The sequence below is a fragment of the Nuphar pumila genome, chromosome 3 (assembly GCF_984573655.1).
Source record: "Nuphar pumila chromosome 3, dmNupPumi1.hap1.1, whole genome shotgun sequence".
NCBI classification, from domain to species: domain Eukaryota; kingdom Viridiplantae; phylum Streptophyta; class Magnoliopsida; order Nymphaeales; family Nymphaeaceae; genus Nuphar; species Nuphar pumila.
Window position 1 is genome coordinate 131,379,162 of NC_143251.1, and position 16,594 is coordinate 131,395,755.

General features: G+C 35.1%; 1 protein-coding gene across 1 annotated transcript; it reads right to left on the minus strand.

Annotated features, from left to right (window-relative positions):
• Nucleotides 1-3,246: 3,246 nt before the first annotated feature.
• On the minus strand, nt 3,247-14,937 carry LOC149843849 (uncharacterized). The gene is made up of 8 exons (XM_090001964.1): nt 14,585-14,937; nt 14,400-14,471; nt 14,145-14,312; nt 12,895-13,065; nt 12,312-12,521; nt 5,111-5,199; nt 3,645-4,263; nt 3,247-3,532 (listed from the first exon to the last, which is right to left on the minus strand). Exons 1-8 carry the CDS (start codon nt 14,667-14,669, stop codon nt 3,480-3,482), a joined length of 1,467 nt encoding a protein of 488 aa, XP_089858090.1. The 5' UTR covers nt 14,670-14,937; the 3' UTR covers nt 3,247-3,479.
• Between the last annotated feature and the right edge of the window lie 1,657 nt (nt 14,938-16,594).

Genomic DNA, 16,594 nt, shown 5'->3' on the forward strand with positions numbered 1-16,594 from the left:
GCACATCCGCACTAGACGCTTATCCAAAAAAAAAAGCGATAAAAAGGTGGGAGTGACATTATTTTTATATTTCCTTATTAACTGTGGCTATCTTTTTTTCACTCCATATCATTCAGACCCTGTTTATGAATCTCTCTCTCTCTCTCTCTCTCTCTCTCTCTCTCTCTATATATATATATATATATATATATATATATATATATATATATATATATATATATATATATATATATATATATATATATATAGTCCAGTTTTTTTTAGATTATGACAGGTAGAATGAATGTTAAATTTAATACGTTGCCATTTAATGTGCTCTATCCGCCATACTTTCCCGAATTAAGGTCTTTTGAGGACTCCTTGACTCTCCAAGGTAGGCAGAAGGTCTTTTGAGGACACCTACAAACGGGTGTTTTCATGTTGTTTTTCTGGATTTTAGTAAATTATTAATATTATTATTATACATATTCTGTTATTTTTTTGTATACATAATTCTAAATATGTGTGTTTGTGTGATTTGTTCTGCGAAATGATGAAAACATGCTTAGTTAATTATATATATTGATTGTGTTATATATATAATTATATATGTGTGGTGTGTGTTACTTTGCTTTTGAGGATTTTCTGTGAAATGTTGAAAACATACACAGTTTTAATTGATTGTCTTTTTTATATACGTGTGTTTGCTTCGGATTCCTTTTTCTATAAAAGCCTAAAAACATGTTTAGTATTATGGATTATATAATATGTTATTTCTATGTGTATATGTTATTGTGCTTTTGTGAAAGGTTACGAATAATTGAATATATATATATACATGCTATTTTGAGGGGGTAACACAATATATATATATATATATATATATATATATATATATATATATATATATATATATATATATATATATATATATATATATATTGTGTTGGTTTTGCGTTCTGCCCCCTCAAAATAGCATGTTTTTGGTATTTTTTCTCACATCTAACACCATAGATGTGATCTATAGGTTTTGTTTAGTGGGAACCGACTTTTGGTTCACCCGAATCTGACCTGTATACAGGTTTTTCCGGTGATACAAAATCAATGGCTATGAAGGTATCAGTTTTTCCTGGCTCATAAAAATCTTTTTTTGTCGAAAAAACATGATCCAAGAGTCTATTCCCACTAAATCAAGCATGCTTAACACATCTAATGGTTCAGATCTATCATAAAACACACCAAAACTATGGGGCAGAATGAGAAATGGGGCCTAATATGTTCAGTTCTCATATATATATATATATATATATATATGTGTGTGTGTGTGTGTGTGTGTGTGCTGCTTAAGTATATTAATATATTTTGTGAAAGCATATGTAATTTTGTATTTGTGTGGGGGTACCGACTAACCCGCCTAGTCCTCAACCAGTCTTTTTAGGGGTCTAGCAAGTAGGCACTGCCTGGCGTTTTGACTACATAAGTCAGCACTTGTGGACCATGATCCTGTGTCAAACTGAAACCTGCAACCTCCTAACCCTGATACACGACCTTTGTAACTATATTTTAAATTTTAAAATAAGCCCTTGAAATGAATGTGAAATCACTGATGAACATGGAATTAGCTAAAAATACTTGTGAAGAACAAAATTATTTAGACCATGTAATGATCTAATGTTAGAAATGTTTCAGTGTTCTTTTGGTTATTTCATCTTTGGTATGCCCGTAGCCTTCTGTTCTCAGAGAAATTGTGTGCATGTGGATGTTGGGGGTGAAAGAAATGCCTTGGTGGGCAAATGTCTCCTTAGGATCTTGTAGCAGAGATGCCATTTTCAGTATTATACATTATTAATGTACAAAACCAGCCTATTTGATCTTCTGTATGCGTTTAAAGCAGATCAGTTCGTGCTTGAATGGATCCGAATGGATTAGAGTCCAGATTAGTCGTTAAGCCCTTGAGGCACTCACAGTTGCTTTAACTTAGCCATGCGGTCCTGTTAGTGGCTTGGATTTAATTCAAACATGATCGATCCTAAGCTCGTATGATTTACATCATCATGTTCCCGCTTCCTCCCTCAAAAGCATCATTAGTAGTGGTGCATTAGCGTACACTAGTGGAGAATTTGGAGGATTTTTAGCAGCTCGGTACTGGTTCTGGAGTTGCACTGGGTCCACACAGTAAGAGGCTTGGTCCAAACCAAACCTTGGTGAACATCCGATTCAATTGAACATTGGCAACCCAGATGATTACAAAAAATTAAAATCTACCACATGGTGAAAGGGGCCTTCAAATTTGGCATGCCACATGAATTCCAGCACATCTCAAAGGATGTTGATAACCTATCTACATCAAGTGATGATTGAAACGATTAAGGTTAAAGACCATAATCGTACTACAATTAGGGGTGTCAATGGGTCGGGTTTGACCCATACCCGATCCGTACCAAACCCTATAGGTTAGGGTTTGGTGATAAAAAAAAAAAGACCGATTAGAATCTGGGTTGAACCCAAAGGGTTTGATTAATATATGGAGCCAGGTATGGTTTGTGAAATTTCATACCAGACCCATGCCCAACCCAAGTTTCGACTAAGATCTGCAAATTTTCAATGTTAAAAGGATAAATTGGACCGGGTGTGGTTTGTAAAAAGGTATGGTGTGGGTCCGGTTCATGTAATCTTTATAGGATCCGGGTATGATTTTTCTTATGGTGGGACCAATTGGACCTGAGTCCAGAACCGGTACCATCATCTCAAATCAGGTTTGGATCTAGTTTTACCTGGGTCCTAACCAAACCAGACCAGTTGACACCCCTAACCCAGACAACTGCCATCACACGATGAATAATAACTACCAGAAAAGAATGCAACATTATTCCTCATTTCTTCATCCTTAAAAAGAAGACTGAATTCAATTAGTAAATTTCTTCTCCATGCTTTGATTTTGACAATTAAATAGATTCAAGCTTGTTTACAAACTTTATCACAATGGCAAAACTATGGGATTAACTGTACCTCACATGGCACAAGGAGACTGTCACAAACAAGGAAAGAAACCACAAGGTCCCACAACCAAAACATGCCATCATAAAGGGAACTGAGATATCCCTCTTCACAGATTGCATACCTTAGTAGTGAGGGTCATTTAAAGCACAAGCACACCACAAAGAGCAAAAAAATTTAAAACCAAACTGTGCAAATAACAAGGAATTTAAATCAGAATACACTGCCTTGGCTTGATTAGCTACACTCCAAAGAGAGAAATAGACCATGTGAAAGAAGAAAAATGAGCTTTAAAGAAACTGTCGTTCATACATATCCATACAAAGTTCAAAAGGTGGGACTTGAATGGGACATGAAGGTGACCATAATCAAGTGACTTGTATCATTACTGAGACAAATAGTAGTTGGGTGTATGAGCAGCGTGCAGCTTGGCTTACACAACGCAACCGAGTGGGCTAAGACCCGGTTCCACCAAATCTAGATCCAGAATGATGCAGCTGAGTCTAGTCACCCCGTCCTAAGTTGGTTCTTGAGTCGCCAAATGCTGACCAGTGTGCTAATATATAGTGTACAAAAAAGAAAATAGCATCCAATATTAAACGTAGCAGCTATCAAAAGGAATCCAAGCTAGATGGAGTACCACTAAAATTGGAAGCGATCATCATTACCACTAAAATTTCTTCTGATGTTGTAATGGTCGAATTTTGGGTCCCCATAATCAACAGCTTTAATTTCCATTGGCTTTGGTGCATTCCCTAAAGCTCCAAAAACCACTTCCCTTGACTTGTCATGGTGACGATGCCTGGTCCGTTCTTTCAGGCTCTTACTAGCATGTAGGGTATGCTGAGAAGCCTCTGCTGATCCATAGAAATCTGGGAAGTCCTGCCTCTTCAAGGATCTGAGTTTAGCTGATGCTGAGTGATCCTTTAATCCACTCGGTTTGGTCTTTGGTGGCTTCTGCTGTGTAAAATCATAGGAAGCAGAACTAACTTGATGGTTGTCAGGAACTGTCCACGAGTGCCGCTTTTTCTGCACAAATGTTGAGTCTGTATCATCCTCAGGCATTACAAGACGGTCTTTGAGTGGATGGAGGCCTTCCTTGGGCTTAGATAGCCTTAGCCAAGAAATGGGATAAAAGAAAATGTTACACACAGTCACTGGGATGGATTTGAATTTGTCAAAAAACCCAGTGATTGAGGGCCACCACTCATTTGGCTTATCTTTTGAGTTCTCAACAGTGCCAGGTCTCTCTCTCTTGGGTGTGCCCCAAAGTCTACCTTTTGCTTTCTGCACCAACATCAATTGAAAACAGATACAGTATTAACCAAAAAAATATAAACACAATAAAAGAAGATTTCTAGTAAAAGCAATAAAAAATATAACTCATTAGTTGCCAAACTTCATTTTATGTTTTCAATGATATTTTTATTGCTTCAGGTCAGGCACTGATCTTCATCAGATATACAACATGAAAAGAAATTGCTTAGAAGTATAAAACGTGCATGACTAGAAAAAGTGGCTTAATACCATAAAGAGGAAGCGCCAAAAAGAAAATGTGTGATATAACAGCAGAAGACAGTGAAGCATCAGGACTTTTGGTAATTTTGTCTTTTTGATTTTTTTTTCGTTCTTATGTTCTACACATAGTCACCAATGTCACCGATATTTTGAAAATATCGATATTATCAGGTTCTCCAAATTAGCCCAATAAAAACGTGGAAATGTCACACTGTTTTCAAAATATTGGTGACAACATAAGTTTCACAATAATATCATGATATTTTACAAAAAATTGTTATAGTATATATTTTAAGTATATAACTTTTTTTTTAACTAATCCAAAAAAGTATATAAACTTTTTTATTTTTTATTTCATTTATTTTTAAAAACTTTCTCTAATTGTTTTTTTTCTTATCATTTTTAATTTTCCTCTATATTTTTTTTATTTTATTAAATATCCAAGATTTTCCTAAGGAAACCACAGCCAAGAAATTTCCGAGGATACTAGTGACCGTGGTTCTGAACAAACAAAAGGGGAAACGCCCAGAGAATGTGGGATAACTCAATAGTTCAAAAACAAGAAGCAGAAAGAAAAATTACAATACAGACAGACACATATGCATCAAAACTGTACCATCTTGAGGAGCCAAGTGGGAACAAAACCATCCTGGAATAAGCATGTAACGTAGCCCACCAGTATTGCACCAGCTATCATAAGAATATCTACAAAGGAATCATCAGTGTTACGAGTTCAAAAGTGTATAATTAAGAAAACAAGTAATATGCAAGTTATTGTTAAGTGACACATATATCTTCATACATACATTTATATTGCATGCATTAATGAGCACTCATATAAATGATGAGTTAGCTTTAGGGCTGGACAACAAGATGGACCGGGTTGGCCCAATTTTTGGATGGGCTTGACTGCACTGTTGATGGGATGGGCCTGGTCTCTCTCTCTCTCTCTCTCTCTATATATATATATATAGATAGATAGATAGAGAGAGAGAGAAAGTAACTTGTATCATCAAACACAAACACATAAAGTGCTTGATCATACCTAGGATGAAGCATCACCGTTGATCGCGGTGACGCTTCGATCTTTTTTTTTTGTGATCTCACGATTTTTAGTGGCGGTCTTTACCACCGCTAAATCTCCGGGCAGAAAACAGAGAATTAGCGGCAGTCCACCACTCATTTTTGTTTTTTTCTAAAAAAAAGAACATGGGGCATTTCACTGCACGTTCGACGAAGTTCGAAGCAAAACCTGTTTGAACATATGGGTTTTCCAATATATATATATATATATATATATATATATATATATATATATATATATATAGTCACTAGAATATGAGAACTGAAAATATTAGAACTAATGTGTGAACCATGATTTTCATGGAATTTTTGTTCTTTTCTCTTGAATCTAACCGTACAGATATGATCTACATGCTTCGTTTTATAAGAACCCGCTCTTGAATCATCCAATTTTGATGCATAAATGAGATTTTCTTAAGGCTTTAAAATCAATGGCTCATAATTTTCACAAATATTCAAGCATTCAAAAATCACATTTTTCATCGAAAATACACGATCCAATGGTTGATTCCTACCAAATTCATCATGCCAAACACATCCACTGGAATGAAACACTAGGCAAAGAACATGTCACAAAGTGACTATAATGCATAAAAGCAAGAAGCCACTAATGGGCAAAATAGAATAGGCCACAAAGCGGCAAGTGACAAACACGCAATACGAGAGAACTTAAAAATATAAATAATCTTCTTATTGAAGATGCTCTCAAAAGCATAGCTTTGTAGTGGGGCAAGTCCCCTTATTTATACAACAAGCGGAAGCACAGGACTCCCATAACAAAAAATAAAGAAAAACATAAAAACATAAAAACAAAAATAATAAAAATATAAAAGAGAAGTCCCTAATGGACATGCGCATTTACAAGAGAAAAGACTATTTTGCCTCTAGTGGGCATTACAATATATATATGTATATATATATATATATATATATATATATATATATATATATATATATATTAACACCCCCTTCAAACTGATGGTGAGATCACCGAGAGTTTGCTTAGGAGAAAGTAGAATCGAGGAGATAGCAAGGCTTTGGTGAAGAAATCTGCTAGTTGATACTCTGAAGTAACATATGGTAGTTAAATGGTGCCCTGTAAAAATTCATCTCAAACATCATAACAGTTCATCTCGATGTGCTTTGTTCATTCATAGAAGGTGTGATTGCTAGCAATGTAGATGACACTCTTATTATCGCAACACAACTTCAAAGGAGTAGAGATAATGACTCTCATATCTTTGAGCAGACTTCTCAACCAGACAAGTTCAGTGGTAGTTGTGGCCATCGCCCTATACTCAGCCTTCGTAAAAGATAGAGACCTTCTGTTGTTTCTTACATCTCCAAAAGATTATTGATTCTCCAAAAAAAACGCAATAACCTGTTATAGAAATACGATCATTTGGGTTCTCAGCTCAATCAGAGTCAGCATAAACAATTAAATTAAGAAATGAAAAAGAAGATAAGAATAGCCCTTTGGTTATGGTTTCCTACAAATATCTCATAGTTCCCATGACGGCAACCATGTGAATGATAGTAGGAGCATTTTGAAATTGACTTGCATTGCTAACAACATGAGTAATATCTGGCTTAGTAATAAACAAATATATTAGTGATCCAATCAATTGACGATAATGAGTGAGATCTTCTAAAGGAGTTTCATCATTGGCTCTCATCTTAGCATTGATTACTTCTAAAGTCTTCACTTTCTTTCCGTCAGTTAAGTCAGACTTGACAATAAAATCTGATGTAAGCTTCATTTGAGACAGAACATATTCCCGAGGTGAATATGCAACTTCAATTCCTAAAAAATACCTTAGAAATCCAAGGTAAGACATATCAAAATTATTTTTACGAATATTTTTAATAAGCTCAATGCCTCTTTTATCAATATATAACAATAAAATAGTTATGTGATCACCTGCATGCTTAACAAACAGAGAAGTGTCATTATAACAAGAGGTAAAACCATTATCAAGAACAACTTTATTAAAGCGATCATACCAAGCTTTTGGCGCTTGTTTAAGACCATAAAGAGTTTTATTTAGTTTAAGAATTTTTCCTTTTTCAATCTCAAGACCTGACAAAAGATCCATATAGACTTCTTCACAAAGGTTCTCATTTGAAAAAACAATTTTAACATCTAATTGATAAATAGGTCATTGTTTAATAGATGCTAAGGCTATTAAGGTTCTTACACTAGTCATCCTAGCAACTGAGACAAAGGTTTCTTCATAATCAATTTCATATTCTTGTACATACCCTTTAGTAACTAACCTAACTTTGTATCTTTCTAATGTCATATCACTCTTGGTTTTGACTTTATAAACTCATCTACATCCAATAGCCTTTTTTTTCAAAGGAAGACCTACAATTGTCCAAGTGTTAGCTTTGTTGAGTGCTTCTAACTCAAGTCTCATAGCATCAATCCAATGTGAATGTTGCTTAGCTTCTTTAAAATTGGAGGGCTCATGATAGGAATGGATCATCATGAAACAATTTCTATAATTTGGAGAAAATGAATCATATGACACAAACTTTTGAGGAGGTCTACTGATCCTAGAAGATTGTCTAGGTAGAGATTGTTTAATTTCATCTTCTAAAGAAATGTCTTGAGAGTATATATCGAAAGCATTTTGATGTTCATTACTCTCTCGCCGAGTATACACATGAATATCATTGGGATTCTCATAGTGAGAATCATCATTTTGATGTAACAAAGCATCATTTTGATGAGAATTGTCATCGCAAATAGTATCATTAAAATCTTTAGACTTATTTCTAGGCAATAAGTCAAAGAGGAAAGAATAGTCAATTTCTTCTTTAGATTTTTGAAATTCAAATCCATTTTGTTCTTTAAGAAAAGTCATGTTTCTTAAAACATAAAGTTTGTTATTTTTAATGTCATAACACCTATACCCTTTTGATTTTCACCATAGCCAATAAAAACGCATTCAAGAGCTTTTGGTGAAAGTTTATCTTGTCTTTGAAAAAGAACAAAGCATTTACAACAAAAAAATCTTAATATTTTAAAATTCAGAGACATTTTGAACAATTTTTCAAAAGGAGAAACATTCTTTAAGGATCAAGAAGGCATCCGATTTATAAGATAAGTTGCGGAAAGAGCGGCTTCGGCCCAAAAGTTCAATGGAACATTTTTAGAGACAAGAAGAGTTCTTGTTGTTTCAATAAAATGCCTACGTTTTCTTTCGGCAAGACCATTTTGTTGAGGAGTTTTAGGACAAGATCTTTGATAAATAATGTCATTTTGTTTAAGATAGTTTTGAAATTCATTTGACATGTATTCACCTCCGGAATCGGATCTAAAAATGGTTATGTTGTTTTGAAATTGATTTTTAGTAAGAATATGAAATTCTTTAAAGGTAGAGAAAACATCGGATTTGTTTTTAATAAAATAAACCCATATGTATCTAGTAAAATCATCAATAAAGACAATATAACATGAATATCCACATTTAGACATAACGGGTGTTGGTCATATATTTGAATGCACTAATTCAAATGGTCTCTTGGAAATAAAATTGCTATATGGATAAGAAAGAGAATGAGTCTTTCCAAGGATACAATCATTGCATGTGAATTCTTTTTCATTACAAATTTTTTCCAAAAAAAGAAAAAAATACAACTTAGAAATACTAGGGTGATCAAGCCTTTTGTGCCAAATAACAATATATTTAGTTTGGACATGATTACAAAATGATTTGGATGACGAAGACAAAAAATCCATAAAATATAGGTCTCTTCTTCTATAGCCTTGCCCAATCTGCTTTTCAAACCGGAGATCCTGCACATAGCAATTGGTTAGTGAAAAAGAGACACTACATCCAAAATCGGTTATTTGCGAAACAGAAAAGAGAATTAAGTTAAGTTTTGGAATAATCCTAATTTTTGGAACATAAAATTCTTTGCTTTGACTAAGAACTTATTCAAGGTTTCTCGTCCCTTCAACATCTAACGATGTTTCATCGACCGTAGAAATGAATGATTTAAAAGAATTAAGACTTGGTTTAGATAAAAGAGATGAATTTGGAGTCATATGAAAGGAGGCACCCAAATCAAGGATCCAAGAGGACATACCGGGAGTTGATGATATCGCGGCACCGGAGGTGGAAGGTGTGGAAGAGTTGATTCTCATGAATTGTTGGAAAGTTTTTGTAAGTTGAGCAATGAAGTCCTTTATGTCTTCATCTCTCTTTGATTCTTCATTTGAATTGCTTGGACTATCTCCAATGGAAGCCACATTCTTTTTAAGCTTAGGACAATCTGGTCTAAGATGACCCGGTTCATCACAATGGTGACAAATAATTTTTCTTCCTCCACCATTGTTATTTTTTAAAAAATGAGAAGGTTTATGTCCTCATGTTGTTTCTCGGTCTAGCTACCGCATGGACCTCATTAAAGTCCTTTTTGAGAGCTAAGTGAGTTTCTTGGCATAAGTTGGCAAGAATTTCACTAAGAGGAGTAGAGGCCCTATGAAGAAGGGATCCTCTTAGTTGTTCAAATTCGGGACGAAGCCCATGAATAAATTAAAAAAATCTCTCTCTTCATTTGCTCTTGCCTCATGGCAATAGCGCTTCCTTCCCATTGTGGTTCGAGGAGAGCAAGTTCATCCCATAAAAGGGATAGAGTACTATAATAGTCTCTAATACTCATATCTCCTTTCTTGGTTCCTCTTATCTTTTCTTGTAAAAAGAAGTGCCTAGCAAGGTCCTTTTGAGTGTACATACCTTTCATGAAGAACCATGCTTCGTTTGCATCTTTTAATTTGGCTATATTAGCACAAATCTTGAGTTTCATGTTATTCATGAATCATACCAATATTTTGGCATGCTCATTTTTCCAATCTTCAACTTTAGATTGGTATTCTTGAATGACTTTGGCCCCTTTTTTTATCACTTAGCTTTTTCTTCATTCACATCCTTCTTGGTAAGCTTCAATTGTGATTCTGGAACGATTACACATACATATCCCCAAAGTTTCTTACATTTGAGGTTGTTTTCCATAGCGGTCTCCCACATTCTATAGTTAGTCCCATTTAATTTGAATGAAAGGTTGATCTTTGCATCTTTGTCGGCCATTGTGAAAGGAGTTGAATAAAAACAAAGGTATGAATCTCAAAACCACTCAAACATAAGAGAGAATAGTCCCAATAGTGTTTCCAATACCTAGTGACTTTGATACTATGTAATGAAACTCTAGGCAAAGAACAATGTCACAAAGTGACTATAAGAGATGCACATGCATTGAAGCAAGAAGCCACTAATGGGCAAAATACAATAGGCCACAAAGTGGCAAGTGACAAACACACAATATGAGACACAGAACTTAAAAATATAAATAATCTTCTTATTGAAAATGCTCTCAAAAGCATAGCTTTGTAGTGGGGCAAGTCCCCTTATTTATACAAGTGGAAGCAAAGGGGCTCCCATAGAGTTGTTGGGAGTCCCTCCAACAGTCACGTTTGTGACCGTTGGAGAGGGTTCCAACGGCTCTATGTGGGCCCAATTCAAAAACAAAAATAATAAAAATGCAAAAGAGAAGTCCCTAATGGACATGCACATTTACAAGAGAAAAGACTATTTTGCCCCTAGTGGGCATTACAAAAGACATATATGACATCCATATACTTTAACATCCACATGGTTGAATTTGCAAAAAAGGTATTGGAAATGCTCATATTCTAATGACTATATATATATATATATATATATATATATATATAGAGAGAGAGAGAGAGAGAGGTTCCTCCCAACAGTAGAAGGGTGTGGACAGTAGTATTTTTTTCTGGAAACCTGGCCTTACAGATGTGATCAACATGTTTTGTTTAGTAAGAATAGGCCTTTGGATCATCCAATCATAATATGTTGAGCAGGTCTTTATAAGACTTCAAAAATTAGGATTCTTAATTTTTATAAATTTAAAGACTCATAAAATCATAAATTTTCATAAAAAAAAACATGATCCAACAGCCGATTCCTAGTAAATGGATCATGCTGGACACATTTGTAAGGCAAGAATTGCCATACATGGCATGAAACATCAAAAATCAGCATTGTCCACAACGTATGAATGTCAGGAGGTACCAATTTTATATGATAACAATCTGAAAAAATTACATCCAAAATGAACCAAAATCAGGGCCCAAATGACAAGAGTAGCATAGGCATTTTCTGAAGTTTTGAGTCTTTCAGAGAGCACAAACAGAATTTGTGGCAGAAAAAGCTTACAGTGTCAAGAACATCATATTCAGCCATGCTGGACAGTTCCTTTTCCATTTTCCCAATGATTACTGATTTTCCCTTTTGGTGTATAATAAGAAAAGGCTGCATGGGATAAACTCTATATTTATATATTTAGCTATTTTCTTCATGCCTGAAGCTTAAAACAAACCCCTGATTTGGAAGAAAACATTCTCTACAGATAAATCCATTACTTATTTAATTAACCCAAGTTGTGTGCATTTCTCTTGAATAATAACAAGAGTATTTCTTGGGATCAGCTGGGTTATTTCAATTGAATACTGAACTCACACACATGAACTGATGAACTCATTATAAACAAGATGCAAATTGACAAGTAAAGACCATATTCCAAAGATAACATGAGAAAAATACATAAATGAGTAATTTTCCAGAAAAAATTAAGAAGAAAGGATAATTTTGAAGCAACTAATGGTGACATTGTTGCTTAAAATGACTAATATTATTATGTACCTGAAGAGAGAACTGAACTTTGCTGATCAGTACATTCTTCATCGTGAAGAAAAATTTGTCTAAGAGCAGCATTGCCTCGGTCAACAACTATTAGAGAACAACTACTGCCATCATAGACCAAATCAAAATCACTAGAGAATTTTGCATCCTCACTTGGGCCATCTGCATAACCTGCCATGCTAGATTTACCACCAGCTATGGTTGTAACACCTGCAATATATTGCAACAGTTTGAAAATTGAATAACATCATTAAAGACTTGGTTGCAAATGAACCAATAAATCCATGTTCACATAGCCTTTGATAACCAAGCATATTTCTTTCTCCTTGGCAAGTTGTTGACACCTTCAGCATCCAGATGCAGGCAAAACCCAGACCATCCTGGCTAAAGTTTGGGTTAATGGTGATCCCAACTAGGAACCAATCTGAGTCCAATGAGTTGGTGATAGCTTGCAGTTTCAAATCACCAACTGACCACAATCGAATCATAAATCCACTACTAACAACCAAAAATGAGGAATCTGCATTATGAGTACCAACCTCATTAAATTCTGTGGTTTTTGTACCAAATTCAGATATCATACCTGATTCACTTATCTTCCTAATCGCCATATTTGCTGTATCAGCAACATAAACATTTCCTCTACCATCCACAGCAAGGCCCTTTGGATGATTAAAACGAGCATCACTTGGTTTCCCATCAACATGTCCTGAGTAACCCTGAAACGATCCTGCTACTAATCTAGCTCTGCTATCTGCAATGAAAATAATGTGCTCTGTAATCAAAACTGACTGAATGAGGAAAAAAAAAAGAACAGATGGATATGGAAATTCTTTCTGAAAACAGCAAGAAAAACTTGAGTAATTTGCCAATAATGTTCATGCACCTGAAATGGCCCTATTCTCAACTCAAAGATTGATGTATTGTTAGTAGAGTTTTGCACTGTTGAACTTCATTATGCAAGGATGCGACATAACACAAACAACCGTTGCATAGCACACATGCATGTATATCATGCAAGAATATAGGCTATGTAGGAAATCAGCTTATCACCACCAACTGCATCACATCATTTCTATAACTTAGACGGATAAAATTACTTTTTATTGTTCATGCTCAATACATAAATATTATTTCAAACTTTTATTCAGTAAACTCTAGAGCCAAGAAAAACAATGCCAACATAGAAATCCCGCCCTCGATTAAAAGCACAATAAATCTACAAAATTCTCAAATTCAAGAGAAAAGACAGGAAACATTCTTATACATGAGAATATCTGTAATGTCTTGCTATATGTTTGTGACATCGCGCTCTAAATAATGCAAACCAAAAATACTTGATGCGCTTTTCAGGAACTGCAAACAGACCTTTTCGAGAGATGTCAGATCTGCAAGATAGAGTTGGCCATGCAACTTTGTGATGCTCGGAGCCAATAAAATGGCCGTGTTAGCAATGTAGAACACGGCATAATCTTCATAACAGAACGCTAAATAAAAATTCTATGGAAAGCCAAATTTGACATACTTAGCAGCAGCAATCCAATGCAGGAGCCCAAAGGCATGGTTTCATCAATCCTCCATCAATTACAACCTTAATTCTCATGAGAAAACCATCTTTAGGGAACTACATATCACACTACGAGACCCCAAAATAGGTAAACCTATGCATCCACCACAATCATCTTAAAGTGAAGTGATTCACTTATAAATGTTAACACTTTTTTTTTTGAAAGAAGACATACATGTTAACACTTTCCAAGCTTAAAAGCCAAAACTCACAATCATTCAAACAAAAAAAAAACAATGAAAATTGATTAAGAAAGGCACACATACATTGTGACAATGGAGGCGTAATCCGCATAATGTTACTGTTGGCGGAATCGACTGCGAAGAGCTCACCATCAGGGGCCAAACGAATCGAGAACGGCAAGATCCCAATCTCATTCCCGTCCACAATGGTCTCAACCAAATACCCATTTTCAAATTGAACAACATTCCCATCTGAAACAACAAAAAAGCTCCACAATCCTGAGACACCCATCAATCAAAACCTCATAAACAAAACATACACAGCCGAGATTCACATACCATTTTGAGGAGCCTTTGGAGCACTCTTCCTCATCCATTTGAAAAAAGCGAACAAAGGACTCAACAATCTCCCTGCAACAACAGGAAAACCAAAGAAGAAGAAGAAAGCCCATATTCATTTCTCTGCAATTTCTAGAGAGAGAGAGCATTGGATGAGATGGGGAGGTGGAGTTTTCGGTATTTACTCGTTGGAAGAGCAGCATCTGCTTGAAAACCAGAGAGAGTGAGGAGTATTATGAGGGAAACCAGGAGAAGCAGAGGCTTTCTCATGGCGCTCTGGGAGGAGAGGAACGCTGAGAGAAAGGACTTTTTTTCGTGGCTTACTATGAGAATGATAAACTGCTTGAAAAGGAAAAGATGGTATGAAGAAAGGGCCTGTTCTCTCTCAAAAAAAAAATAAAGAAGGGGCTTGTTGGGGGCTAGAAAGCAAAGTTTTTTTCACAAGGTTTCTTGGCTTATTTGGGCAGTGATGCTACTGACTAGCTAGTGAATGCTTTATGATATGAGCAGGAAGGGTTGCCTTTTTTCTCTCTCTCTCTCTCATTCTTTAAAGGAAAAGGGCTTTTCTATGTCTGTGCCCTACAGCTTTGAAATGATAAAATATGTTCCTGGTTACTACCACAAGTTGTCAGTATCGGTTCGGACCTGAATCGATTTTCACATATAATAGATTTAAAGAATCGGTTGGTATTCGTACCGAATCGAGCTGAATCTGTCTTTTTTAAAATGTAATGTAAAAAGAATCATTACAATTTTGAAAAATATTAAAATATTAAAATCGACTCTGAGTGAATTGATTTTCGGTCAATACTATATGAATCTTCAGATTCAGGCCAATTGGCATCGCTACTAACTTTAGTTCCCACTATTCCTGTCTAACATCGCAACCACACTTTGTATTTAACAATAATATAAAGTGAAAACGTCGGGGTATTTGGCAGGGGAACGTTTGGGGCCCTTCCCAGGAGCAAAGTGAAAACGTGGGAGTTAAAAACTCCGCACCCTGCTCGCTGGTCCTACCCATAGTGACAAAAGTTAAAAATGATAAAATATCGGAAGTTAAAAACTCCGGAGATTTTAAAAAATTTCATAAATCTCACATTTTTTTGTCAAAATCTTGGCAATAAAAAACAAATTTAAAATAAATTAAAAATATAAAAATACATTTTTATGAGAAAATATAAATAAGATACATTTAAAAATAAAAAACTCAACGGTTTTCATGATAAATATATGATAAAAATATAAATCTCGTGATATTTGTCATGCTTTGAAAATTGTCATTTTAAACTTTCAAGTAATTTCTCGTGATATTATCACAAGATTTTTTATAAATCTCATGATATTTGTCAGAGAGGTCCTACCAACATCCTCCACCTACGCATTTCATCCATCGACCCAACTTTTTTTCCTTCAGCATGCTTTCCTACTTGAGTAGATCACCATCGTTGACCCATTTGTCATCCTCTCCCTCTCTCACCCCCATCTTCTCTTCATAGAACCCATCATCGTGCCCCCACTCGCCTTCCCCCACCAGACATGTTGCACGACAGGTCTTCACGTTTCTTCTAAAAATGTATATGCACTGATGCTCTTACTATTTCGGCAATCGCTTCACTTATGAGGAAACTATGCATAGAAGTTCTCCACTGCTTGACCATCTCCCTTTTTTTTGGTCGTCAACAGTTGGACATGTGTCCTCTTTAAATACACTGTCAAGATTATAAGAAGGTTGAGTTTATCTTTAACGACCCGAACCGGGACCTCTCAAGTCTGAGTTCGTGGACGTCACTTCTCAAGTGAAAATTATTAAAACATCAAATTGAGCCAAATTTTTGTTTATACATGTCATAACAAGGTTTAAATATCCAACCGATTCATCCATATAATCACCAAAATTAACCATTCATGTTCATCAAGGCAAAGTGTTCAAAATACATATCCATAATAGAAAAACAAAAATAAAAAGTAAAGTACTTCAAGGTCTCTAATAGATGAGTCCACATGTCACGTCATGTTTGCAGCGCTTTCTGATCCTACAGTTGTAATCAAGCATAAGATATAATCGTTATAGTTGTAGTGAGCTCTAAGCACTTAGTCTGAGTTTAGTTCTCTAACTAGCACACGTGTTGTTTATAAATTTTATTTTTTTTCCTTACCTTTTATAAAATCATTTCTTATTTTTAGAATAAATA